Genomic DNA, 27,601 nt, shown 5'->3' with positions numbered 1-27,601 from the left:
CTATTATCATTCATGCCCAATGATTCGGATATATGATGTTCAAGGCCATGCGTACTAAAAATATGGGGCTTCATTTGCTATTCTTGTTATCGCTGTTGTGATAATTTGTCAACCCTTCAACTGTATCATGTTATTCGGAGGATCATCATTGCGGAGGAGAGTCTTCGTAGCATGCTTTGTGGAGCCTTTAGAATGTACAAATGCTCTTTAAAGCCAGGTTGTATATATGCCGTGTCCTTCCAAACATCGCGGTACTTTGCCCATTCCTCAAAACCTGAAAGATCAGTTCCGTCTTCAATTACATAGATCAAAGTGAGACTCACCGAGTTCTTTTAATTCGTCCACATCATTTGCCACACCATCAAAGAACATTCTCCTCATACCTTGCTGGTATAGTTTTTTAATACATGCATTTAGTAGTTCAAGGCGTATTGACTCTTTTCTTTGTGCTTTAAACCCAAATTAGTATCAAGAGAATTGCCATAGTGAAGCAGTTCAGACCACTTACGGGAAACACATATGCATGTAACTCCGCCAACATCATGGCCGATCCGTCCTGCCCAGGGTAAATTAGAAGATATTGAACTGCCACAGGATGGAGTGTATGTGAGCGCTGTTGCAATGATTTGATCTCCCTCCAGACATAATATGATATCTTTTACGTAGGGCCCGTTCATCAGATCAGAGTATTGATCGAACCATCCCAGGTTGCCTTGTTTGATGGATGCTTCCTCTACCAAGAGAAGGATCTTGACCATATCCTCTTGTACACTCTGTCGAAAAGTGAACCCTTCTTGCTGTTGACTCTGCCGAAAATTCCATTTTGTAAAGTCAAGAATCAAGTCATACACAGATTGGCCCTGGCCCTGTAATTCCCTGTTTAGCGTCCAGCCTCTTCGGCGAAACCACTCGTCGTTCACAGTCAATGCTCGGGAAGAAGAAAGAGGTGGCCCATACAAGAGTCTCGGAAATGTGCTGCCAAGCTCAAAACGGATAATCCCTCGCGATTGTCCAAGTTGTTTAATAGCATGATTATGAAGACTGAGACCAATACCTTGCTGTCGACATGTCTTTCCAACTACAAGAACTGCTAGAGATGCAATAAGCCTCTCACCTACTCGATCAACGTATGAAAGGTATGTAGCACAGAAACCAAGGACTTCGCCATCTTTAGGGTGACGAACTACATAATGCTTTGCGTAACCTGGGCGGCGAAGGAGAGATACGAAAGACTCAAGGTCTAAGGAGAACCGGACATCAAAATTATCAGTCCACAGATTGAGAACACTCGATACATCTCTGGTTTCGTTCCATTCGTCAACAGCCCAAAGCCTAGGCCGTATTGGCACCGTCTCGCTGGATGTTGAACTAGCTAGTCCTAGCCTAGGGTTGGATTCGCGCTCTCCAAAGATCAATGCAGCTGCATCCTCCATTTCTCTCGCGGTGTAGCCGGAGGTTAGAATGACTGTGGGGAAGGGAATTGGATCTTGCAAATTTGTCTGATCACCACATACCATGATGATACTACGACCGGTCCAAATATTAGTAAATGCCTATGAAGAAAGACTTTTTCGGGGGGAGGGGGAAAGGGGGGGGTAAGGGGAGGGTAAAGGGGAGGATGAACAATTAAAAGAATATAGAAGATAGAAAACATCCAGAAGTAGACTTTCAGATGAAATTGGACAGCAAGGAATGTGACAAAATGATGGATTAGGCGTACCAAGGCTTGTGGTCGCTGACTGCAAAGAGGACTTCGGCGTTTTCGAGCTGCAGCCGGTGTTGCGGTTGTTTGACGAAGCAAAGTATGATAACATGACTTCTTTTTATAAACCCCAGATGAGTAGAGGTAATGCCATATCTACGTTGATTAGTCTCAGCCTTGCCAAGTGTGATATTCCACTTGCCTTTTTGTGTAAGGAATATGCCGGACTTTGGCATGTCTCCTGGCTAGAGCCCGTCCTAAACATTCAAATGGATCACTAGTGTCCGTGACGTCTCGACTGACTGGTACTACAATTGGGGTAAGAAGTACAAGGACGTCTGATTCATCGAGGGATCGGATTCTCGTCAAGAAATTCGCCGAGTCTCTCAATATTGTAGCTGAGATATTTCCTTCAACTGGCCGATCTTCTGATATTTGTAATGACGTAAAAATAGACTCTTCACCTACATCCCTAAGTACAGTCAGAGCGCCGATTGTAAATATCTTGTGACCATAAGTGAGGGTGCATACATTAGATCGTTATTGTTTCCTGGCGCCGCATGGAACGATGACATAGCTGAGACCTGGTTTGAATCAACATTTTGGCCTTTCTTTTGCATTTCAAAGCTACCTCAAGTTACCAAGTTGTAAGGTCAAAGACTAGAGAAGAGATTGTGAGAAAGGGTGTACCAGAAGGAGTGTACCGGCAGCATGGTTGCGCAGCGTTTCTATGGCTTGCTTGATGACATCCCCAATTTTCGCCTAATTACGTTCCTTGTACAGGTGGTAATATAATGAGAGTTAAAATATTGTTTACTGAGTTTGGAGATCAGGCATGATACGACGTTTTCCACTTTTACACAAATTCAACTGTAACACAGTAACACTGTTCTCTTTTACTCCGGCCGAATTAGATTGCCGCCAGTGCAAAAAAGCGTGTGGATTTTATACCCCGGTGAGAAGGGCCATAGTCGATCGAGGGTAGAAACGAATGTCATAGGACAAAGACAAATTCGTGCACCCACACGTTGCAAGGGCCGACGCCGACGCGCACAAACCCAGATGCGGGTGCTTTTGTAATTGATCATCGACAGACTGGGCTGAAGTGTAAAACCGTACCATGATAGAGTGGTTCATTGGAGCGCCAAAATGAGACCTTTTTTGTTCCCGATGTGGTATCATCCCGTGGTAGTGTTAATACCATGGAAAGCTTGGAAGAACTAATAACAAGGTTTACCAATTTGTTTCGCCCAAGGAGACAATAGCCGCACCACAGGGGCACCACAGGGTTTAGCGTGATGTGCCAAAACCGCTGTGGTAGAGCGAGTATATATGTAAGATCATCCGAATATACTTTAAATGCTCCAACAATCCAAATCTATCGAGGAATTGCAAAATTCCTTCTCCTGTATTTCGGGATATATTCCCCCAAAGATTGAAATGCCCCAGAATATTGACTTATCTTCCGTCTTAGATTCCAGAGGCATGAAGCTTCAGCATCGTGGCCTTAGGGTATACCTAGTGCGTGACGAGCTGGCTTGTGCCTGCATCATGCATGCTCAGTACTCGAGTAGGATGAACAAAGTCCAGGGAAGTCGGCCGATTTCGTACAGGCATTTGATATTTACGTTCCAATATCCCAACTAGGGCATGAGCACGATGGCCTAACAATAGGATCTGAACATTCGACTGCTTATTCTCGTTTAAACAGACGATTGGCCAAATTTTCTAGAGTCGTTCCATGGCCCGTAAGCAGAAACGAAGCCAAGCCCAACAAGTTAAAGGTTTTTCGGGGTTTATGTATAGATCTGTAGTCTATACGTCACATGTTCTGTTCCAGACATCTAGCAGGATGCTGTGTAATAGTTTCTCTCCCCCCAAAAATGACACAACGAGGTCTAAGGCAACAGTATCAGCACAGCAGGTCGAAACCTTGGAATCATCTACTCACAAGAAAAATTCGGCAATGCATGTGCACCGAAGAAGGCTTGCCTGGTCTTGATTTGCCTGTCTGCTTCTCGCGGGAATTCCGAAGGACAGAATCTGTAGAGCACCAACACATGCTTGCCATCAATACCCTGGGCCAGGGCCGAGTTGCAGATTTCCAATTGACTGTCTTGCCATAGAACACACCCATTTACTGGCACACTTGCCGTGCGTGGCACCGGCCAGTGCCATTCCCTTACATGACGATGGAAAATGGCTCTTTTAACCAGACCGACACTAAATCATCCTGAGTACATGGTGTGGTTGGGCGGCAAAGAGAAATGACTTCACAAGCGATGCAATATATTAACAACAGTGAGTGTATAATGGAAGCTTGAAGCCTAGAGATCATATGGCGAAGAAGTCCCACCCAGAATCAAAGGACGCCGCATGCATTGTGGTCATGGCTAGATTTGGATAAGATGTGCCTAGACATGCAGGCTTTGCGGTCCGATCTAATTACCAATGTCGATGGTATTGAGATAGGATAGAAGGTATCTTAAGCTATCAGATATGTTGAATCTTTTCGATATTCAAAGGGAGGGCGGAGGAGAAGGGTAGATTGTGATCAGGGATAATTTTGAGGTTGGGGCGGTCACAGTGTGTAAACGCGAAAGGAGTCGTCAGGGATCAGCTGTCTTCGGTCTTCGCGCACATTCTTGGTAACACAAAAAGGCTGAGGAGGGAGTTTTATATATACTAGTTGGTCTCTCTATTTGGACCCAATTTATTCTTCAAAATGATTTGAAAATATCAATATATTGTTCATTTCAAAGTGAACTGACTAGACCGGATAGAGTTTTAATATCTGTGTTTATTTCTTAAGTAGAATATACATATATACATATATAGATACATATAAAAGTACTATGTATTTATCTAGGTTAAATTTTACTGCTTTTCTTTTATCAAAATTCCTTCTTTAACTAAATAAATTAGATATTTCATATAATATAAAAAACTCTCTCTTTATATGTAGATATACATTGGCTTTTATATATGATTGAAGAAAAGTATTAAAAATATTATTCTGTCTTTAGTTTCCTTTCCAACCTTCTCAACTAAATCAAAGTATAAATAGAACACAGAACCGCGAATTATGTAGATACTATTTCAATGGCACAGCTGTCCAAGAAGAAATACCTAGATAGGCCGGGTAATATCATCTCGGTCTTTTGATTTCTTCTCCTAGTCAAGAATCCAGAACATCAAAAATACGCAACATGTATACTTTTGAATGCTACATCACAATTCCACAAAGCAATCAGATCGATAACAAGAAGAGATCAAATCAATTATTCATTAACTATGGAGAGTCATCTAAAAGAAGAACAGAACATCGATGATATTCTTGATGATTTAGAGAATGGTAAGGAAATCTACGCGCGACTCTCGCGACCACAACAAGACAAGCCCTACCACAACATTCTGATGGCGAACGGAGAGATACTGACAATTGGTACAGCTTCACGTATTCCTTCAAAGCAACGATCTGTGAAGATTTCAAGTCACGTTGATAGACTGTGCTCGAGAGCATATGGAGAGGGGTTATCTAACGCGTCGTTGGAAAAGCTAATGGATATCATCACTCTTCCCAACGAGCTTGATCAAGTGAGCATTGGCAATTTAATCAAGTATCTTTATCCAACCAGCAAGGTTTCAGATTCAATAGTCATCAAAGTAGTAGGGAGCCTGGGTCATGGAAAAGACAGACCTTCCTATGCAGCTCAGGCGGCGTTGTTAAAATGGATAGTCCTGGTCTACGATGTTCTGGAGAATCAAAAGATTTTGTCACAGCTCTATGCTGTACTATTCAACTTACTCGACACCATCGCTCTCAGGTATTTTCTATACTTCACACGTGTCGGCGTCTCATCTCACGTTCACGCAGGTCACAGTTGTGTCACGTGCTGTCCATCATCACCCGCCGAAAACACGTTCGGCCATTTAGGATACAAGCATTGTATGTTGAGGCAAGTTAATTTAACCAGCTTGCTAACTTCTCTTAAGAATGCAATGGACACGGAAGGCGGGCCACGATCCGGCTCTGGTAGGCCTTATGAGGGTATACAAAGATTACTATCCGGAGGTAATCGTAGGTGACGTGACTTCCGGAAGGGCCTCTGTATTCGCGGTAAATTTCCACTAAGTATTTGCTTGAAAATCATGTATTGATATCACCAGCATCCAAATCGTGAATGGCGAGAAAGGCTCGGCGAGATACAAGAAGACCATCTTAGGAGGATGGAAGAGGAGCTTGTCTCTACCCATCGAAACTTCCGCGTGCCACGAAAGACTGTCAGAGACAGGAAGCATGGATTCTTACCCGAAGTAAATACGTTGTATGCACAGGATGTAAGTGCTCGTTCCTAATCTCATCATCATTTCTGACCAACTGAAAGACTTCAATTACACTAGAAGAGGTCGAGGATGTGGACGAGTTTGTCCAGAAGCTTGAGAAGATCGAGCTACCAAATCAACTGGTGGCTGGTATTCATGATCCTTTGCTCCAAAAGTTGCTGTATCTCAGGTCTTCTAAGGCTACTCTACGACGAATAAATTATTGGCTTCTGGCCTTTTTCGAGGATCAGCTTGAAAATGATCAGTCCTCTGGGAGGCTGATACCAGATATGCTGGAAGTTATTCTGCAGTATACTAGGTTTACCAAGGTCGGCCAATATACAACAATGTTTACTAGCTCTACTAACAATTGTAGATACTACCTTCGGCATGCCTTTCCTATTTGAAATCGTTACTGCCTTGCTGGGACGGTTTTACAAACCGTGATGTGATCTTAGAGCTGTTGGCTTATATTCGTATTGGTTCTTTCGATGGTATACCTCCCGTCATAATCAAAATTCAGGGCTAACTAAGCATTAGACCTTCACAAAACAATCTTTTACTTAGTTGAAGATGCAGTTGTAGATGGCACTCATGAGTCACAGCTTGCTCTCCTCAAATTTTATAAAGCTGTGCTCAGCCAGTGGACTCTCAGCCTAATCTCACAAGCTCCAAGCCCGTCAAACTACGGCACAGACGTAGTCGCACTCGTACACCACATCAATGAGCTAGCTGTTGCAATACTACAACAATCTTCGAGCGTTGTCACTCACGCAACTATCCTTGATTTCTACGAAGCGAATGCATTCTTAATATCTCATCTCACTCTAACACCAACAGTTCGGATAACTATTCCCCCACCTCAAGTCGTTTATACTCTTTACTTCAGCTCTAACTTATCGGTAATCGCCCGCACTTGCAACATCCTCGCCCTCTACAAGAAAGCTTTCGAAATGGCTATGGCTCCCCGCACAAACCCGGCTGCACCAGCCAATCAATCTTATCCCAAAGAATATGTCAATCGCTTCAATGGTTTCCTGATGGATATCTGCAATTGTTTATGGAGATCACGGGCCTTCTATACAATAGATGTGAACGCACTAGGTTGTTTACTCCCAGAGCAGACAATGGGGACATTAAGTTCTTACATTTCCAAGCTGGAGACATCCCTTTCACTGAGTTCTCTATTCAGTATTTCGTGCTCACCAGCGATATGCCGGCACGCCATCACATACATGAGGGAGTTAGAAGATCAGGCTGAGGATGAAATCAACGTCAGACACGCTGGGCCAGTAACACAAGTATCATTAAAGAAACTTGGAAATGACGGCGGATTGTCCATATCATGGCAGGACTATCGACTGGGTGTTTTAAAATATTTGGAAGGCAAAGGTCTTCCTGGGGCTGGAGAATTAATGTATAACACTATGAAGCATCTCATGGCTGCAAGAGAACATGCTGTATAGTTTACAGATATGACCAACATTAACACAGTGCACTTTATCACAACAAGTCCCTCACAGGCTGCCCGTATCAAGACGTCTAAAAATTATTCCCAAACTAAAGTGCCTATTCAAATTCCATGCTCGTCTTATGATTAAGTATTATAACAATGCTGGGTGTATATTCATCTGCTCTATCCCGTTGTAGTAATCAGTAACTCCTCTTCGAAAATCATATGTACCCAGTCATCACCGTGCCGTTCCTTCTTTCCTAACATGCAATCGTGGCATCCACACACATCATCCCCATGCTCGGCTATAGGTATCCGTACAAAAGTGTTAATCATAATTCCTTCCCGGCTCCAGCCATAGTAGTCATCCCAACTGTTTCCTTGACCACTGCATCTAGTATAGGACTCGCAGATGTCAGAGCAGACTTGGCCGATTCGTCTCCGTTATAGTAAAACCAGGCACGGTTGGTAAGGAATGTGATGTGTTGTGGGAGGTAAAGTGTCATAGCAATGATGATCATGCTAAAGAAGAGGAAAAGGAACGAATCTGCAGAACAAGATATTAGCCACGCGTGCCTTTTAAAGTGGATTCCTCTGGGAAGGAGAAAATGAGTGCAATCAATCGAAATGATCAGGAGGTTTGCCAGCTTAGAACATTAAAAGACATACTGAATATGAATTTCTCCGTGGGTGTCAACATATACAATGAGAATGTGACCTGCTCAAGTGTATCAGAATATATCTTGCATGAATTGGAGGAGCGCACATACCTCATATTGATATCTCTTCCTCTGCAGCCATCGAAATGTAGATGCAAACATAGACATTGTTGCCCCTTCTCGTTTCCTGTGATCCTGATTCGTAGAGAACTCTCTTCTCGTAGTATTAACGGGTGCTTCTTCGATCGTGTTCAACAGGAGAATAGCAGCAAGTTCCAAGTCTTGGTAATTCAAAGGGATCAAGTAGACTATACACGAGAAAGCTGCAATGTGAAATTGAACATGAGAGAAAATTGAGGGTTGATGAATTGAGGATTGAGAAGAAGAGGAGGACGAAATGGAAATGGCGGAGGCGGAACTTTTTGTGAGGTACACCAGTACTCGAGTAGGGGTACGGAGTGTGTACCTGAATATCGAATTTCCCGGGGTATGATAACCACCAATTAATTATGCCATCTACCTACCTAGTAGGTAGTAATTAATGCGATCAATTTTCATCAATCCGAACATACCACCTCAGTAGAACATGATCCAACCGAAGTGACAACTAAACACAATTACGAAGAGTTAATTAGGTTCATGGCAATTGGTAGATTGTCAAGATGTACAATGCTACAAAGATTACTTTCAATACTTCCTAAAGGCGTCGGCCTTGGAAGTGCTAATGTTGTTAATTCAAGCTCAATTATCAAACGCAGCATTTGCAGCACAACGACATTATGGAAGAAGAAGATGCCAGACCGTCCAGCACCCATAGATGAAGCGGAATTTACAGAGGTATTCTTGCATGGCAGCGGGCCTGGAGGTCAGAAAATCGTAGGTCGTCCCGCTATCGAGTCGAAACCTTGACCTGAAATCCACAACTTATCATTTCACAGAATAAAACCTCCTCCGCGGTCCAGTTAAAACATATTCCAACAGGTATGGTTCTCAAAGTTCAAGCCACCCGCTCTCGTACACAGAATCGCAAAATTGCCCGGCAAATGCTGGCGGAAAGGGTTGAGCTATTGGAGAAAGGGAAGGAGAGTAGGGTTGCGATTGTGGGGGAGACGAAAAGGAAAAAGAAGAGCAGTGCAGTGAAAAAGAGTAAGAGAAAATATCGACTACTGGCGGAAGAGAAAGCAGCGAAAGCAGAGGAGGACAAGGTAGAGGAACAAGAGGAGCTTGACGAGGATGACGAGGATGACGGGGAGATTTTTGAAGGCAAGGAAACTTCGACGCAAGAGTCATCAAAGAAAGGGGCGTGACCTTTGATATTAAGAATATCTCTTCGGATTTACGCCATCATGATTCAACTAGAATTCTTAAATGTTTTTCTAGAGCCATGCTACCATCGATCGTGGTCGTGTACATCCGCATATTTTGTTGCTATATCCGTTCCCTTCTCACTATATACTTGGGAGTTAAGCATATATAGCTCGATCAACTACTGCTTCACATTCATCACCCAACAGACTCAACATTCACATGATGACAAGCTCAAAAATTTATGACATCAACTCCTTCATTCAACTCAATGTCCTCTCTTCAGGCGTACCCAACTCCTCACCAGCCCTAATTTTTCTACATTTCTGGGGTGGTTCTTCTAGCACCTATTCCCCTCTTATGAAACTTCTCTCCGCCAACTATTTTTGCTTAGCTATTGATTTCCGAGGCTGGGGATCCTCCACCGGCACACAAGATCCAGATGCGTATCATATCCGGGACCTCTCCAAAGATATTTTTACTCTTATTCCCCAACTCCTACCCCCAGATCAGTCTTTCATTCTGATCGGCCATTCAATGGGTGGAAAAGTTGCTATGCATCTCTCTTTTGCAATTGAAACGCTTCCTCCTACAAGGTCTTTTCCTAAACTCCGAGGTCTCGTACTTCTTGCGCCCGCTCCTCCTACGTCTTTGGTTCTTCCCGAGGAAATGGCAAAGCAGCAATTGACTGCTTTTGATACTATTGAAGCTGCTAATTTTACTGTTACTCACATCCTGTCCACTACGCCTCTTCCTGATCATGTGGTCGGTAGTCTAGTGACCAATGCGGTAACTTGCAATCAGTGTGCGAAACCAGCGTGGCCGGAATATGGAATGAAGGAGGACATATTGGAAGAGTCAAGGATGATCACTGTGCCAACGTTGGTACTTGCTGGTGGGGACGATAAGGTTGAAACGTTAGAGAGAGTGAAAGAAACACTGGACAATCTAAGTGGGGTAGTGGAGAAGAGAAAGACATTGATAGTCTTGGATGGGGTGGGACATCTGATGATGTTGGAGGCTCCGAACGAGGTGAGTGGTGAGATTGTGGGGTTTGTTGGAAAAGTTATGCGTGAGATGGCCCAGCCCAAGGATCAAACACAAGCTCGTGGTTCAACGAGTGGCATATATTGTCATTGATACCGAAGGTAGTGATTGAAGGTTAGAAATGAGTTGTCACAAATTACTACGGTTGACGAGAATCCTCATTGTGGGATCAAATTAGAGTTATGTCGTTAATACGTAATGTTATTGGTGTTAAATATACCAACAGTATTGAACATCCAACACTTTTTCATTAAAAAGTACATCTCATATCAACTTCTCTAAGCAGTTCGGATAGATGCTTGAATGCACCCATACCTCAATTAGTCCGATCTACTCATATTTACCGGAGAGGAGACCATTACTGTAAATGGTTTAAGAGTGTTTGTATTATTCATTTAAAAAGTCTTCAGTAAAGAGCGCGTGCTAGCTAACCATGGTCCTAGCTTCCGCCCTTTTCACATAAATCATGGCTCATAGAAGCACTGATTCCAATATTTTCCCTTTTGTAGCCAAGCCAGAACTCCATAATCCTCATCTTGGTATCATCATATTCAGCCCAATTGTATCCCAACCGCCAGCACCCTTGTTCACCGATCGATCCTACATCACATTTAATCAGACGCAGAATCAAACTCAGATTCGGCCACTTCTCTTAGCAGTGCGAAGTCAAATTTGCCATCTACTTTCGCAATGATCCCTTCTCGGACAAGCTGCTGCTCCAATGGCGCAAGATTTTGGTCGGAATTCTGACTCATAACCGAGAGTACAAGACCTTGGTTCGTATCTCGTAAAGTCGAGACATAGGTCAGCAGGCCGTCGAGGGTAAAACTGGAAATTGCGGCGATAGACACATCCCGCAAATTATGTAGATTTGATAAGTATGGTAAGATCTCATCTCCAATGCCATAGCCTGAGAAGTGGAACTTTTCGAGAAGGGGTAGGCTTTGGGCGAGACGTCTGATTTCGTTACTACTAAAATACTCAAATGACTCCACAATGGTGAGTTCCTTGAGCTTAGTGAGTTGACAGATAGATGTGAGCAGGTTATCAATATCATCCCTGACTCTAAATACCTCATCCGAGCCACCTCGGAGCTCAAGGACCTCGAGCTCGGTCTGGTGAGAAATGGCCCTGTGAAAATCCGTATCATTGACAAGAGAAGGGCCGGTGACTACTAATCGTTGTAGTCGAATATTGTTTCGTAAACAAACCTGCTTTAAAATAGCCGGGGCACAAATAATTCCGTTTAAAACCAATTCTCGGAGTTTCTCGCAGTGGCCAAGCCATTCGATGGTTTCAAGAAATACGTCGTTCTCCGTAGCTTCCAAATCCACGGTATGTTGACTGTCTTCTAGATCAAGTGTCTCAAGTGTAGTACAACTTTGAAGAATGTTAAGATTCTTGATGGCTTCCGAATTGAGGCTCTGAAGCTTTAAGCTTTTGAGTGATTCACAATGGTGATTCAAGGCAGATAGAAATGACGGACCGATCTTACAATTAGACAAAACCTCGAGGGAAAGAAGGCTGTTGTGTCTAAGGCCTTTTATAAACGAGGCGGGATTATGATCAGTATCGTCTGAGCACACAAATATCCGTATTTCGTCGAAATTGGGACATTTATTAAAGATCACCGCCGCTACGTTCTCGTTCAAAGATTTTCCATCCCAAATAGTCATAGATTTCAACCTTGACAATCGACCCACCCATACTGGTAATGCAACTGATGTAATATCGCCGGAAAGATTCTCAAGAGCGACAGTTGTCTGGGTTTCGTCCGCGCGTTCGCTAACGTATCTTGTTATAGATTCTCCTATTAAATTGAGAATAGTTGTGGTGTTGAGTCGGACTTGTGGTCCTCTCTTGGTGCGCCTTCTCGGTGCGCCATCTACACTTAAGAACTTTGCCATCTCATCAGCAAAGAAATTATCCATCGCAGAAATTCGGAAGGTGCCATCCTCAAGGAGATTTGAAAGATTTGTTAAATCGAGTGAGCGTATATATAGACAGTATGGATAAGCGGTAGCCCCTAGACTTGAGCGTACAACGGATTGCCATGACAACGCCCATTTCGAAACCGCGTTGTATTTAGAATTGCGCCTTTGTATTTTCGACCACTCGGGGGCCTCTCCTTCGCTACTAATAATCCTTAAGTATTCATTGTGTGATCTACAAGAGGTTATTGAAAGGCTTGATTTGGGAAATGGATTAACGGGCAAGATTCCTACCTATATAGCCATTGCAACGCTGAGCCAACCAATTGCTTGCCAGCGATGGCACAATTGAAAAGAACTCCAAATTCAAGTTGAGTGCCTAGCTCTTCGCAGATTTGGAGAAGTATATCTCCTGGCAAGCTTATCATCTTTTGTTCATCACGTATAATCCTATACGCTGGACTAGAGATGGTATCCTTGGAGCACGTCTCGGTCCCGAGCCCCGGAGACATTGTATTTTTGTTGCTTGGAGGATGGTAATTCCTCCTGAGAATCTAGGTGGCGATGCACCTTTCGATTATTATTGATGTTCTCAAGTGGATTTGATCAGAAAAAACAATGAGGTAGGACTTATATGTACGTATGCATGTAATAGAAATTATATATTATAGATATTCTGTTATAAGCATTGATAAAATTAAAGTTAGTTAAATTAATAAAGCTTTTCCCATCAATATTAGATGTGGTGTTTGTTCTCTTCTCTTCCCGGTGGATGTTTGAGATCGAGTGTCGAGTAGAAATCGCGGGGCAAATCGCGTCACTGAGGTAGGGACGCGACAGAGGCACGTGATGTTGGCTTTCTAACTCAACTCTAAATCAACTAACACTTCCTTAGTACCTACCTAGGTAGATATCACATATCACCAAGAGATCATTGTTTTACTCTCTTCGTGATCTTATGTCGATGAGTCTTAAAACATTTTTGTTATGAAGATCAGTGTTTGGTTTTTTTCACAGCTTTGAAAGGCTATCTATCTATCTATTGCATCCACAGGATTTGGTTGATGTTCGAATTCGCCATGGCGGTTCTGACTTTCACACTCACTCCGGAAGCTCTGGGGAGATTGCATGATGCACTCGTGTGTCTTGGAAAATTCAGTGAAACCGTATCTATCGAAGCTACTCAAAGCAGGGTGAATTCAAATATCCCATTATCGTATAATTAGATTGCTAAAGTCTTTACAGCTCATTTTGACCACACTCAACTCTACAAAGTCGGCTTATGCTTCCTTCACCTTGGTGGGAAATAAATTCTTCTCCAAGTATCAATATACGCCAGTGCGTAGTGGTCGCCAAACACAAGAAAAGTTTAGCTGCAAGATTTACAACAAAGTATGTCTGTGGCTTTGTACGCCATCAGGATTGTTAGTTGATTATTTGATAGGCCTTGTTAGCTGTTTTTAAGGGTCGTATTGGGGGCGATGCTTCCAAGGAAAAAGACACTGCCATTGAAAAGTGTGACGTATCAATTGAGGATGGAGACGGGGCAACAAAAAGTCGTTTCATTGTGAGAATTTTATGCAGGCATGGTAAATGAATGAATCACGGTGGTGGAATGTATTCTTGCTGACGACAGTACCAAAATTTAGGAGTGTTAAAGATTTACCGGCTGAATTTCGAAGCTGTTCCGCCTCTGCATGCGCTGTTCTCAAGAGATGCGGCTTGTAATAGCTGGTCGATATCTTCAAAAACAATGCGTGAGTTTGCAGAGCATTTTGGGCCGGGGACTGAACAACTCGATATCTTTTCTACCGAGAGCCGCGTGAGCCTGACCAGTTTTACAGAAAAAATTACGTCCGGGAACGGCAAGTCTCACTATTTCAACCTCATATTTTATGCAAAATACTCACTTTTCTATAGCAGTCTTGAAGCAGCCTTTACGCACCACAATCGCCGTGGAAACCTCGGAATTCGTCGAGTTCAGCGTCGAAGAGCAGCTTCATATTATTACCAGCGTCAAAGACTTCAAGTCAATCATCGCTCATGCAGGGATAACCAACACAAACATTAGAGCTTTATACTCAAATCCTTCAAGTCCAATGCAGCTTACGTACAGTGAGGACGGAATGCAGTGCGAATTTATCCTTATGACAACCGGTGAAGCAAGGGCGATATCTACAATACCAGCGACAAATGGGGTTCGAGCTTCAAAAGGACCAGCTGTAAGACAGGCCTTGGAGGCCACATCGAGTTTGAAAAGAACTAGATTTGGCTCCGAGATGGCTGCACCAGTTGATCCAGAACAAAATCTGATTCGAGAGAACACGAGAAGAAAGATTTCTAGGCCTTCTCCTCCACCTCCCCAACCCAGCATTCAATCGCAAGCGCTGTTTATGCCGGCGAACGATGACGACCGTAGATGGGACCCTGTTGATTATGAGTATGAGGACAATGAGATGTTACTGTGGGATGCAAATGTAGACGTAAGTTTGGTGGAGACCTGCCCGAAGCTATTTCTAACACTTCACAGGAATCCTCGGCTAGTGATCCAAGTCGCCGATTACAAGAGACTCAGAACAAAAGTAACCCCAAGGATTCGGAGGTACCTAGCGAAAAATATATAACCGTGCCAACACAACGTGTGGCACCAACTCAGCGCCTATCACAAGTGAGTCACCAAACTTTTGTAGCCAGGAAGTTTATTAACGTGTTAGGTTCGTGGTATGTTTGATGAGTGATATCTTGGCTTAGGCGTCCATAGATAGAGAATTAAACGAGCTATAGGCCGCTCGGATCGTACAAAATGGGTCGGGTGCGGGTATGACCTTGAAGGGATGCAGCCCGGATACTCATGCCGACAAGCGGGTACATCAGAGTTTCGGCCGCGAGGCAAACAGCCCTTGGGGGACTAGCGGGTAGCTTGTGAGAATAATGATCTGTCCACCTTGCGTAGGCTATCATGAGTTGAGGCAGATCCAGCTCGTAGCACACCCGGCGCCGATATATGAGATTTTTGCTGCTACTGGCATGTATTTAGTAGATGCTACCACATTCCAGGTGTCCTTCACATCTCCATCTTTAGTTTTTGGTCCGCAATTTCCGTGCTCACCCCATCCCCATGCACAGACTTCATCTTCTGCGGTGAGTGCCAGACCATGCTCACTGCCAATAGCAATTTGAGTTACGGATGGTAGTCGCGATGGAGCTAACTGCCCATGGTCATCTCGTCCCCAGGAAACAAGTGACCCATCACTTTTCAATATTAGAATACTTCCCCATGTGCTACCAGCATCTGTCCATCCGGATATTTTCTCCGGTGCTGAAGATCTAATATTCCACTTGTCAGAGCCTATAATTCTGTGTTGACCACTGGAGGGCTCCGCCAAAAGACATGTGAATTCCCTTCCACAGATAGCTCTGACAACTTTGAAATCGAGGCCTTCAATCTTGCGAGGAGCATACACGACACTGTCAGGGTGACCAAGTTGTCCTTTTCGGCCACTTCCCCAACCATATACATCTCCATTACTCAAGACAGCGACCACATGACTGACAGATGTGGCGATATCGACTACTTCTAGCCCAACGGGTGGAAAATCTTCAATCATCTGAGGTTTGGATGATCGAAACAGAAACTGTCCCAGACCTAACTCTCCTCTGTTTCCTGTCCCAAAACAATACACCTTCGTTGCGTGACCATCTGCATCTCGCTGGACAATAATAGATGCTTCCCAAGTTGCCGCGCAGAATGCTACTGGTCCTTCATTAATTGTGAAATTATCCGAAAGTTTCACACGTCGAAATGTTGATTCAGCAAAGTGCGAATCGGGAGTGAGTCCACAGGCTCCGTAGGATGAATCCCCCGAACAGTATAATTTACCTGTGGTCGATAATATGAGGCTGTGATTACCTCCAGCTGCGATTTGCTGGACTTTTTCGGGAACATCATCCTCGAAAATGACCGGCTTGGGCACTGATACATCTTCTTTATGACCAATTCCAAGTTGTCCTGAGCCATTTGAGCCTATGGCATAAATTGTGGACATTATTGGACACCTTTCGCGATGTAAATGAGTAACTTCTCGGTGTCGAGATTGAAACGAAGTGCGTTTCAAGGGAGAATAATTAAAGAATATGAATGGATTATCATGCCACGGGAACTTCAGAAAATGTGTAAATTAATTTGGAAGGTTGCGCGCTCTCTGGAGTTTAACACGTGACATGCGCAATGTGCATTGAGAGCAGAGCTAATACCACTAGCGTCATAATTAGGCGAGTCGATTTCTCACACATCCGGCTTTAGAATAAATTTTCAATTTAACAAATAGATATTTCGACATTTCTCCCTCCGACACGACAACCTCGAAATCGACAACCCACCACGATGTCTGCCACGTAAGAATACCCCCAAACTCCTTCCAAGAGTCGATTGATTGTGCTGGATTCAGATATGGTCGCGTTCCTCTCGAAAGCTGGAACCTGAAATGGTTTCCAGCTCGAACTGTCTCAAGCTACTCCCTCGTTGATTCATGTCTTTTGGCTTGAGCTTCGAGAGACGTAGTATGGGGTCTTGAGGTTGAAGATTAAAATCTTCTCCTTTAAAACAATTGTCACACATGAATGGAAATACAATGGTACCTTTTAAGACCACGAAAACATTCAATAATGTTGTGCATATATTCTAGGCGTCTGCCTGGGTTTTGTCGGATGAGAATATTTGCCAATTGAGATCTGCAATTCTACCTTCGTGGGAAGAGGGGTTGTCGATATCGATTCAGTTTTCACCGATTAAAGATATTACAGTCGAGTCTGCCTTTTGCGAGAATGCTGCGCTATAGCCGCAATTCCCTCTCGGCGCTCTTCTCCATACATGTGTATGCTGGATACCAGACTAATATTTGATACAGAACCACCCCAACCGCTCAGCAGGTTCTCATCCCTGAGACGCTTTTGAAGAAGCGCAAGAGTCAAGCCAAGGAGAGAGAGGCACGAGCTGCTGAGACCGAGAAGGTCAAGAAGGTACGTCGTGAACCAACTCCACTTCCACCTTCAATAGCATGTGTTACTTTATATGATGCATAAACAACCATACTTGTGACTAGACTTCACGTCGATGTTGTCCAAATTAATCATCTTTCGGGTCTGACAAAAGTTTCAACACATGCCATTGGTATTCACATTTATATTTGATTGCGAGACTAATCTTTCTCATCATATAGGCCAACAAGGAGAAGCGTGGTGTCATCTTCAAGCGTGCTGAGAAGTACGTCAAGGAGTACCGTGACGAGGAGCGGGAGAAGATTCGTCTTGCTCGTGTCGCCAAGCAATCTGGTTCTTTCTACATCCCAGCTGAGCCCAAGTTGGTCTTCGTTATCCGTATCAAGGGTATCAACAAGATCGCACCCAAGCCTCGCAAGATTCTCCAGCTCCTCCGTCTTCTTCAAATCAACAACGGTGTCTTCGTTCGTATGACCAAGGCTACCCTCGAGATGCTCAAGGTTGTTGAGCCATGGATCGCTTATGGTTACCCTAACCTCAAGACCGTCCGTGAGCTCGTCTACAAGCGTGGTTACGGAAAGGTCGACAAGCAACGCATTGCTCTTACCGACAACTCCATCATCGAGGCCAACCTCGGAAAATACGGTATTGTCTGTATGGAAGATTTGATCCACGAGATCTTCACCGTCGGCCCCAACTTCAAGCAAGCCGCCAACTTCCTCTGGCCATTCAAGCTCAGCAACCCAACTGGTGGTTTCCGCCCAAGAAAGTTCAACCACTACGTTCTTGGTGGTGACCTTGGTAACCGTGAGGAGAAGATCAACGCTTTGGTCAGACAAATGAACTAAAGCTTGGTTGATGGGACTGGGGGTATTTACTTTGGCTTAGCGTTTACTGGCATGTATGACGTATAAGAACCCAAAAGAATAATACACTTCTCTTAAGATAATTGATACCATTTTTGATTTTACTGCAAAGCAACTTTCACTTCTTAAAGTTCCCTACGTGCCACCCCAAGACTGCTGCTATCGACTTTTTTCACTTGCAAAGCATTGTGCTCGATGATGTCCTTCCTATCTAGTCTTCAATTGAATCGGAACACGATATCTCTATTGTGCTTTCTAAATCTGTTTGCTTCTTGAATTACCAGGTCTTTTTACAGGGAGTGAGACCTCAAAAGCACAGGTATCGACAGCGCATGCAAGGCCACCCGTAGGGATGTGTACTTATTTTGAGATTCCTCCACAAATTCATGTTCATGTCAACTTCAGCTGCTGGTTTACACCATATCAAATTACACCACGACATTCAAGTTAAGCCCAAGCCAGATGGTAGAACGTATCCCGGAATTTTGTAAAAAATGCTGAAAATGCCTTTTCCATATCCAGTAATTAAAAGTAATCCAGTAATTAATAGTACAGTCATCGACCCTTTTCAGACTCAAAACTTGATGTCAAAACTTGTTCCGCAACCACAACTACTAGTGGCGGCAGGATTGTCAATAATCTTGAATTCGGCACCGATCAACTTGACTTCGTAATCTATTTTACTACCTTTCAAGGCGTCAAGACTAAAGACATCCATAACGACGTTGGCATGTAAATGATCGCTAATGTAGCTGAATACTGTATCATCTTCGCGAAGATCCATTGTGGCTGAGGTATTTGACTTCGAAGAGCTAGATGAAGTAGGCATGGCATTTGAATCTGTGGATGAGGTACTGGAAGAGGAAAAAGATTCGGATTGGACAGGGTCTTTGGAGAAAAGATCTCGAGAGATATTGGCTGGGAGATCGCATAAAGACATTACATATTGGAAGCCGTGGCAGCCCCCCGATTGGACTTCGACCCGGAGAGCGAGATTGGGGTTGTTCTCTTTTTTGCGCAGTTGTTGTAGACGCTGGGAACAAACAATTAGTATATAATCGGATTTGCGGTGCTTGAAGAGGGCGGTAGGAGGGGAAGACAAAAATACGTACATCTGCAGCCCGGGGTGTAATTTCAATCTTCTGCTCTGTCCCATCATCGTTTTTTCGCGGATTGAATGTAGTGACAGTAGCTTTCCGTACCACAGTATTCGAGAAATACCTAATAGAGTCCCTTGATATCCTATTCCGCTTGAGAACATATGACTGGAAGGGAGCACCCAAACGTGGAGCGAGGAAGTCGAAGATCGGACGCGGGGTGTTTTGATGGAATGGTCGAGCTGTCGTGGCTGTCTTTATAAATCCTTGGACAACTGATGTAGGAGGAGCGGAGGTAAGCCCAGCACATCTGCGTGTAAGACATCGGGTCGCCATAATTAACAAGAGTCAGAACCACGGTATTGAACTGGATTGAATATGGGAGAGTGGAAAGCTTATGTAAGGTAAGGTTGACAACATTGTAATCACAAAAGTTAGAAGCACTCTATTGATAGCGCGATGGCGGTGGGGAGGGGCAAGATTTTGCGCAGTTTTCTCCGATTGGTGGATGCACTGAGAACCGATTATAAATTAAATGAGTCAAATTTATTTTTATTTATTATGTCTGACTTATTGATATATATATAGTTAATCAATTATCAATTATTTATATTCAATTGAAAAGTAATAATATATTAATTAAATTATTAATTTAAAAAACTAGTATAATATTAAAAGATTGGGTGGAAGAGGCCTCTATATTGACTATATTACTACGTCTGTAGGCATATTAAGATCTCCTCTTGGTATCCTCGGAGGGGACCAATATGCCTGCTTATGGTTCGTCTAATCTAGCCTGTTTAGGTAACCGTATTACTAATCACGACACGTGATTAGTACCGGTAACTTCTATTCCTTTTAACATATAATAATATATAACGATACTATACTAAAGGCATGTTACGTCCAAAACGATTAGTATGTCACATGACCATAAAACATGTGATGGAACGGTGAGGAACGAACGTTCCTAGGAACAACCAGGAACGCTCGTTCCCAGGAACGACGATTCCTAGTTAACCATAGGCACGAAGGACTATATAATCAAGATGGATTTCTTTTGTATAGAGCTTCGTGCTCAAGATCAATCATTTAGTATACTCTACTATTAGTTACGAATTGCATATCATTATTGTCATTACTTCAAGTCCCTGCTTGACGCCTAGTTATAAACCTACTTCGAGAGCCTAGAGCACTTCCACGTGATCTAGACGGCAAACCTCGTAACAAGGCAGCGGTTGTCTAAGGTTTTGTCTGGTTGATAGTTGTGGGTTAAGGCTTTATTATTGGTCTTCATTTGGAAGTAAAGTCGTTATTAGATCAAGTAGAATATAAGTAAACTAATTGATAATTAAATTGAGTATAAAGCTTTTTTTAATTACAAGACTAAATGAATATTTATATACTTTATATTATCTTTTGAGGACCTTTGGGACCCTAAGGTCCAAAAGGTCCTCAAGGTCCTCGAGGTCACGTGAATTAATGAATCGTGACAAATAAATTCTAAAAGTTTCAGATTTTTCGTGATTTTATTGATGTGACGCCTCACACCTCCGGGTCACGTGGCATGCCCCGTTTGTATTTAATCATAGGAAAACTCTCTACTCTTGTTTTCCTTCTTCTTTTCTCCTTAGCTTAGTATTTTCTAATACAAGATACTTTACCCAGTATTCTTGAGTGTGACAATTGATTGAGATATTGAAAGTTGAAATTACAACTTTCAATTTGTATAAGATTTAATATAAAATACAAATTTAAAAATCTTAAAAACCTTGAATAACTTTTCAATAAAAATTACTAAAAATAAATTGTAAATTTTTTTGAAACCTTCAAATTGTTACGAGGTTTGCCGTCTAGATCACGTGGAAGTGCTCTAGGCTCTCGAGGTGGTTTATAACTAGGCTGTTACAACGGCTATCTTCTATGCCGCGTCACATGACTAAACCAAGGTAACGTGATTAAAGTCACGTTATGGACCGCTGAGGAACGCTGGCTGTCCAGGACCGCGCAGCGGTCCTGACTAGCCATAGGCATGAAGGTCTATATAATCAAGATGGATTTCCTTTGTATAGAGCTTCGTGCTCAAGATCAATCATTTAGTATACTCTACTATTAGTTACGAATTGCATTATTGTCATTACTTTAAGTCTTTGTTTAACATCTAGTTATAAATTATCTCAAAAGCCTGAAGTATTTCTATGTGATTTAGACAGTAAACCTCGTAATAATAATCTTGTAAGAAAGCGAGATTCGAATCTCGCTCCCTAACTTCATCGTTTCAATGATTGAAATATAAAGGCCTATATAATCAAGATGGATTTTCTTTATATAGAGCTTTATATTCAAGATCAATCATTTAGTATACTCTACTATTAGTTACGAATTGCATATCATTATTATCATTACTTTAAGTCTCTACTTGATGCCTAGTTATAAACCTACTGTCACGATTCACCATTAGGATTGATGGTGTTACGATGGTAGCAAACTGATTAATTAGGAGAGCTTAGGCCGTGCGCAAACACGATCAGATTTCATCGAATTAGTATGTGATCTTGGTCACCTGAAGATCGTATGCGCACGCACCATCAGAAATCGCGTGATAAGGAGTCTTGAGGAGCCAGAAAGCTTTTAGGGGCCCCCTTTATTGTTCAGTATATAGTCAGAGTAGTTTCATAGTTTAGGAGCTTCGTGCTCAACTTAGTTATCAATTAGTTTACCTACATTCTACTTGATCTAGTAACGACTTCACTTCCAAGTGAAGACTAGTGATAAAGCCTTAACCCACAACTACCAATCAGACGAAACCTCAGGCAGCCGCTGCCTCCGGTACAGTATCGTTACACCTACCTCGAGAGCCTAGAGCACTTCCACATAATCTAGACGGCAAACCTCGTAACAAGTTATTAATAATTAAAAATAATGATTTTAAAAAATAATCCAAAAGTAAAATATTAGACTTATAAACAATAACAATAACAATAATAATAAAAATAACAATAACAATAATAGTAATAATAATAATAATAATAATAATAATAATAATAATAATAATAATAATAATAATAATAATAATAATAATAATAATAATAATAATAATAATAATAATAATAATATAATATATATATATATAATATATATATATATATATATAATATATATATACGTGGTTATCATCGGGTCCCCCAATATCCCGGGCTCGCCAACTTTTTCCACCATTCAACCACTTCAATTTCAATTCGGGATATCTCAATGAATTATCATGGAAACACAATCAAAAGAAGCCTGAATCATCTTAGCTATTGAAGTTATTCGAAAGTCTAAAAATTTGACAATTATGAAAGCTGCGAAAGTCTATTTAGTATCTCGATCTACATTACGCAATAGAATCAACATGTTACGAGGTTTGCCGTCTAGATCACGTGGAAGTGCTCTAGGCTCTCGAAGTAGGTTTATAACTAGGCGTCAAGCAGGGACTTGAAGTAATGACAATAATGATATGCAATTCGTAACTAATAGTAGAGTATACTAAATGATTGATCTTGAGCACGAAGCTCTATACAAAAGAAATCCATCTTGATTATATAGTCCTTCGTGCCTATGGTTAACTAGGAATCGTCGTTCCTGGGAACGAGCGTTCCTGGTTGTTCCTAGGAACGTTCGTTCCTCACCGTTCCATCACATGTTTTATGGTCATGTGACATACTAATCGTTTTGGACGTAACACAACAATCGAAATAACCAAATGGAAACTCGAGCAAATAGGTATAAAATAACTGAATTAGAAGAGAAAGTGCTTCTTCAGTATATAATTGATATAGATGATAAAGGGTTTGCACCTAAATTGAATGATATGGAAGATATAACGAATTATATTCTTCAATCGTAAAGGATAAAGAAGGTTGGAAAGCTCTGGGCTCATCGATTTGTAAAGTGTTATATAGAATTAAAGATGTGTTTTAATTGTGTTTATGATTTTCAAAGGGCTTTTTGTGAAGATTTTAAGCTTATTGAAAGATAGTTTCAAATGGTATTGAATATGCGAGCGAAATATGGTATTCAGGATTGCGATTTCTATAATTTCGATGAAACAGGCTTCATGATGGGGATTATAGTTGCCTGTATGGTTGTAACTAGTGCTGAACGAAATAGTAGAAGCAAGACAATACAATCAGGCAATCAAGAATGGGCTATAGCAATTATATGTGGTAATAAAGAGGGTGAAACTATACCTCCATTTCTGATAGTTCAAGGACAAATCCATCTTTCGAATTAATATACCGAAATTGATCTTCCTATAGATTGGGCTATTAAATCTACTTCCAATGGATAAACAAATAATGAGATAGGGTTAGAATGATTAAAGCATTTCGATAAATATATTATTCATCGAAGAAAAAGCAAATATCGAATATTAATGTTGAATAAATACAAAAGTTATAAATCAATATCTTTTCAATCATATTGCAAAGCAAATGATATAATATATATAAAGCTATTAATATATTCTAATTATTTAACTCAATTATTCGATGTTAGATGTTTTAATGTCTTGAAACACTTGTATAATAATCAAATTGATGGATTTATCAAAGTATATATCAATTATATCTCTAAAGTTGAATTCTTTATAGCTTTCAAAGCTGTATATCAACAATCAATTACATCTCAGAATATAAAAGCTGGGTTTCGAGGAATTGGATTAATACCATTTAATCCTGAAGCTGTACTCTCAAAGTTAGATATTCGAATTCATACACCTACTCCCCCCTCTCTCAATATAGATCCTTGAATCTCTCAAACACCTCACAATCCAATTGAAGCTCTTTCTCAATCAACTTTAATAAAATCTCGAATAAGTCATCATCAATCAAGCTCTCCTACATCTATATTCGAAACTGTATTAACTCTAGCTAAAGGTACAAAGAGATTAGCATATGAGAATATACTTTTAAATGCAGAAAATCGTACACTTCGGAAGGCAAACGAGGCATTAAGCAAACGTCGATGCGCAAAAAAGATTCAATTACGTCAAGGAGTGCTTACTGAACAAGAGGCTTTTGATATATTATTTCAACAAAAGGTTGATGTTCAGATTCAACGCGATGAACATCAAAAGAGAGGGAATTCTAATGGAGAAGCATCTTCTAATCGATGCTGTAGTATATATGGGAGAACTGATCACAATTCAAGAACTTATTAAAATAGTATAATAGACCCTAGATTATTAGATTCTTAATAGTTTCAATCAATTGATTGAGTAGTTGTTGAATAATACAAAATTGAAGTGGTTGAATGGTGAAAAAAGTGGCGACCCGGTGATATTGGCGACCCGATAATAAACCACGTTAATAATAATAATAAAGATCTAAAATTTATTGAAATAACTTTCATTAGGTATTATTATATTTAAATAAAAATAATTTTTTTTAAAAAAAAAAAATGATTTTATAATTTATATATAATATTATGTCACGATTCATTAATTCATGTGACCTCGAGGACCTTGAGGACCTTTTGGACCTTAGGGTCCCAAAGGTCCTCAAAAGATGATATAGGGTATATAAACATTCATTTAATCTTGTAGTTAAGAAACTTTATACTCAACTTAATTATCAATTAGTTTATCTATATTTTATTTGATCTAGTAACGACTTTACTTCCAAATGAAGACCAGTGATAAAGCCTTAACCCACAACTACCAACCAGACGAAACCTTAGGCAGCCGCTGCCTCCAGTATAGTATCGTTATATTATTATCATATAAGCAATAAATTTGTAATTAAAATTTCAAAGAATTATATTTATAAATAAAAAAGTCATAAAGGTTGATTTTCGTCATTTTTGGAGGGGAGAAGTGGCCCAAAAGGAAGGTGGCCCAAAAGTAGGGTACTAGATTTATAATCCATCCTTGGCTCTTATAGATCTGAGATGTATACAATCCACATAAGCTTGACATCAAGTCGAGTATCGTGATGTGACTGTGATTGTGTGTTGATTTCACACATATATACATCAGATAAAACTTCTCTGGAATGTGATTCACTGTTCACATCGCATATTCCCTATTTTTCAACATTCGTTTTATTTATATAAAATCGTGAAATTCCCTTCGTTCACCCTGCGAAGTTTATACAGCATTGCAAAAACCAAATCCATCAAAACCAGAGTAGCAAGAACTATGGTCACCATCAAAGATGTTCGGGATTCCAATGCTACTTTCAAAGCTATAGCTACTCCTGGTATGGTTGCCGTCTTTGTGGGTGCAACATCGGGTATCGGAATGGGTACATTGAAAGCATTTGTCAAGTACGCAAATGCTCCGAAAGCATATATTTTTGGACGTTCAGAATCAGCTGCGGGTCGTCTGGTCAATGATCTGAGACTCTCAAACCCATCAGCAATACTGTGTTTCCCTGAAGGCGAAAGTTCTCTAATCAGGGAAGTGGATAGACTGTGCGATGAGGTCAAAAGGAAATAGGAGATAGTTGATTTCGTATTCCTAAGTGCAGGCTACTTGTCCTTTGATGGTCGGACCGGTACATCCTCGTCACTGTCCCTTCTTTTTCCACTATGTATTGACATTATCCAGAATCATCTGAAGGAATTGACAGTCCTCAATCTCTCCGTTACTATTCTCGTCTCCGCTTTGCCTATGATTTGCTCCCTCTCCTGCAAGCCGCACCCAAACCCCGTGTCATTTCAATCCTAGCGGGTGGTCGAGAGAAATCTATTGATCTCAACGACCTCGAAGTGAAGCAAAATTTCAGCATGATGAAAGCTGCCAGTAATGGAACAACTCAAACAACTCTAGCTTTCGAAGAACTAGCGAAGTCTAACCCTCGCATTTCTTTCATTCACAAGTATCCAGGATTCGTTGATACTGGAGCGGTTGGTAGATTGATGTCTTCTACGACGGGAATTTATGCTATCCTAGCAACTTTCTTTAGATTGATGGTATTACCTGTTCTCAATCTATTTGCAATGAGCGTGGAGGAAGCCGGTGAAAGAGGATTATTCTTAGCTATTAGTTCAAGGTATCCGCCTACCGAGCTAAGAGAGGGAGGTGTCTCAGGGGTAGAATTGCCTGCTCGTGTGGAGGTCGCAAGGAGCTCGGTAGTAAATGAGAATGGAGGGTCCAATGGGGTCTACAGACTTAAGGCAGATGATCACTCTGCACCTGATGGTGACATATTACCGGATTACAGGAAGGATGCTGGGAAAATTGTTTGGGAGAGCACGGTGAGTGTTTGAGTGAGAGCTTTGGAGAGGGCGTAACGGCTCTCTGGGCAAGCTTGTGACTTGAATATTATTTGCATTTGTGTATGGTTCAAGATCATGATTTGATTGAATACTTGTTTTAGTTTTTTTTTAAATATAACTGTGAGGCTTTGATAAGCACTGTGTGAACTTCAATGCACAATAATTACTCTTGTACAAAATACTCATCTTTCAAAGCTCATATACTTCATAGTAGTCTCAGTATGTCATGAAAATCATTTAAATTGTTCAAATTTTATTCTCACAAATATCGAAGCACTAAAAGCCGTTATATTTGTTGCGCAGTATTCCCTCAAATATTGCCTAGTTTCTCTTCAACTAATGCCCTCTCTCTACCTCTAGGTTTATCCACCCTCTTGCTTCCTTGGCTCATAGTCGATAGAGCAAATACTACAAAGATTTATTCTTTGTAGTAACCCCTTGATGGGAATCAAGGATACACTTTTACTTATGAGCTAGACTACTAACTCCATTAAGCTTTGCGCCCCGCATTGTCGATCATGCTCTTCATTCTTTCCGCCGCCTGTAAGTACATACTCTGAAGAGGCAAGTTGCCACTGGAAACGCATATCTTATTGTGGTTTCATCGTGGGTTTGTTTGGTTCAAGTGGGAATAAGTTGGCGATAAATATTGCCTAAATCGGCGCGTTTCAACATATTTCAAGCCCAGAATTTTTCAAAGCTTTCTTTGATTAACAAAACTTACATTCAAAGAATTGGTGTCAATTTATTGATGAATAAGGAGCAGATGCAAATAGAGTAAGAGTAGAAAGCTAGATCATTTCTTGAAATCTCCATTACACCCGTCTCAATGGTATGTGTTCGCATTATTCCAGATCATCATTCCCCAGACTCATTCGTCCGCCGAGGTCTAGGACTTGACGCGAATCGCAGGGATGCGGCGTACATCTAGGGTCATTTACACAAAATTGCTGA

The 27,601-nt window shown here is 41.4% G+C and overlaps 12 protein-coding genes across 12 annotated transcripts; 7 read left to right on the top strand and 5 right to left on the bottom strand.

Moving 5' to 3' along the window:
• Positions 1-125: 125 nt before the first annotated feature.
• Positions 126-1,938, bottom strand: SS1G_00014 (hypothetical protein; the record flags this gene model as incomplete). Its single annotated transcript, XM_001597878.1, has 4 exons — positions 126-274; positions 324-449; positions 509-1,524; positions 1,721-1,938. The coding sequence occupies 4 exons, from the start codon at positions 1,936-1,938 to the stop codon at positions 126-128; spliced, it is 1,509 nt and encodes a 502-aa protein (XP_001597928.1).
• A 1,204-nt stretch (positions 1,939-3,142) lies between these two features.
• On the top strand, positions 3,143-3,704 carry SS1G_00013 (predicted protein; the record flags this gene model as incomplete). The annotated part of the gene is made up of 2 exons (XM_001597877.1): positions 3,143-3,223; positions 3,435-3,704. 2 exons carry the CDS (start codon positions 3,143-3,145, stop codon positions 3,702-3,704), a joined length of 351 nt encoding a protein of 116 aa, XP_001597927.1.
• Positions 3,705-4,996: 1,292 nt separating this feature from the next.
• Positions 4,997-7,494, top strand: SS1G_00012 (hypothetical protein; the record flags this gene model as incomplete). Its single annotated transcript, XM_001597876.1, has 6 exons — positions 4,997-5,057; positions 5,154-5,529; positions 5,699-5,783; positions 5,873-6,043; positions 6,405-6,522; positions 6,869-7,494. 6 exons carry the CDS (start codon positions 4,997-4,999, stop codon positions 7,492-7,494), a joined length of 1,437 nt encoding a protein of 478 aa, XP_001597926.1.
• A 319-nt stretch (positions 7,495-7,813) lies between these two features.
• On the bottom strand, positions 7,814-8,308 carry SS1G_00011 (hypothetical protein; the record flags this gene model as incomplete). The annotated part of the gene is made up of 3 exons (XM_001597875.1): positions 7,814-8,028; positions 8,151-8,199; positions 8,252-8,308. The coding sequence occupies 3 exons, from the start codon at positions 8,306-8,308 to the stop codon at positions 7,814-7,816; spliced, it is 321 nt and encodes a 106-aa protein (XP_001597925.1).
• A 471-nt stretch (positions 8,309-8,779) lies between these two features.
• On the top strand, positions 8,780-9,447 carry SS1G_00010 (hypothetical protein; the record flags this gene model as incomplete). The annotated part of the gene is made up of 2 exons (XM_001597874.1): positions 8,780-9,016; positions 9,079-9,447. The coding sequence occupies 2 exons, from the start codon at positions 8,780-8,782 to the stop codon at positions 9,445-9,447; spliced, it is 606 nt and encodes a 201-aa protein (XP_001597924.1).
• A 358-nt stretch (positions 9,448-9,805) lies between these two features.
• On the top strand, positions 9,806-10,585 carry SS1G_00009 (hypothetical protein; the record flags this gene model as incomplete). The annotated part of the gene is made up of 1 exon (XM_001597873.1): positions 9,806-10,585. The coding sequence occupies one exon, from the start codon at positions 9,806-9,808 to the stop codon at positions 10,583-10,585; it is 780 nt and encodes a 259-aa protein (XP_001597923.1).
• Positions 10,586-11,103: 518 nt separating this feature from the next.
• On the bottom strand, positions 11,104-12,559 carry SS1G_00008 (hypothetical protein; the record flags this gene model as incomplete). Its single annotated transcript, XM_001597872.1, has 2 exons — positions 11,104-12,377; positions 12,535-12,559. The coding sequence occupies 2 exons, from the start codon at positions 12,557-12,559 to the stop codon at positions 11,104-11,106; spliced, it is 1,299 nt and encodes a 432-aa protein (XP_001597922.1).
• A 943-nt stretch (positions 12,560-13,502) lies between these two features.
• On the top strand, positions 13,503-15,161 carry SS1G_00007 (hypothetical protein; the record flags this gene model as incomplete). The annotated part of the gene is made up of 7 exons (XM_001597871.1): positions 13,503-13,616; positions 13,669-13,815; positions 13,868-14,012; positions 14,073-14,180; positions 14,344-14,906; positions 14,954-15,091; positions 15,138-15,161. 7 exons carry the CDS (start codon positions 13,503-13,505, stop codon positions 15,159-15,161), a joined length of 1,239 nt encoding a protein of 412 aa, XP_001597921.1.
• A 295-nt stretch (positions 15,162-15,456) lies between these two features.
• Positions 15,457-16,469, bottom strand: SS1G_00006 (hypothetical protein; the record flags this gene model as incomplete). Its single annotated transcript, XM_001597870.1, has 2 exons — positions 15,457-15,485; positions 15,533-16,469. The coding sequence occupies 2 exons, from the start codon at positions 16,467-16,469 to the stop codon at positions 15,457-15,459; spliced, it is 966 nt and encodes a 321-aa protein (XP_001597920.1).
• A 338-nt stretch (positions 16,470-16,807) lies between these two features.
• Positions 16,808-18,269, top strand: SS1G_00005 (60S ribosomal protein L7; the record flags this gene model as incomplete). Its single annotated transcript, XM_001597869.1, has 3 exons — positions 16,808-16,818; positions 17,331-17,442; positions 17,643-18,269. The coding sequence occupies 3 exons, from the start codon at positions 16,808-16,810 to the stop codon at positions 18,267-18,269; spliced, it is 750 nt and encodes a 249-aa protein (XP_001597919.1).
• Positions 18,270-18,861: 592 nt separating this feature from the next.
• Positions 18,862-19,720, bottom strand: SS1G_00004 (hypothetical protein; the record flags this gene model as incomplete). The annotated part of the gene is made up of 2 exons (XM_001597868.1): positions 18,862-19,320; positions 19,400-19,720. 2 exons carry the CDS (start codon positions 19,718-19,720, stop codon positions 18,862-18,864), a joined length of 780 nt encoding a protein of 259 aa, XP_001597918.1.
• A 5,845-nt stretch (positions 19,721-25,565) lies between these two features.
• On the top strand, positions 25,566-26,638 carry SS1G_00003 (hypothetical protein; the record flags this gene model as incomplete). The annotated part of the gene is made up of 2 exons (XM_001597867.1): positions 25,566-25,812; positions 25,977-26,638. 2 exons carry the CDS (start codon positions 25,566-25,568, stop codon positions 26,636-26,638), a joined length of 909 nt encoding a protein of 302 aa, XP_001597917.1.
• Between the last annotated feature and the right edge of the window lie 963 nt (positions 26,639-27,601).

Source organism: Sclerotinia sclerotiorum, genomic scaffold (genome assembly GCF_000146945.2).
Source record: "Sclerotinia sclerotiorum 1980 UF-70 scaffold_1 genomic scaffold, whole genome shotgun sequence".
In the NCBI taxonomy this organism is placed as follows: domain Eukaryota; kingdom Fungi; phylum Ascomycota; class Leotiomycetes; order Helotiales; family Sclerotiniaceae; genus Sclerotinia; species Sclerotinia sclerotiorum.
This window is presented reverse-complemented; position numbering and strand designations above follow the sequence as displayed.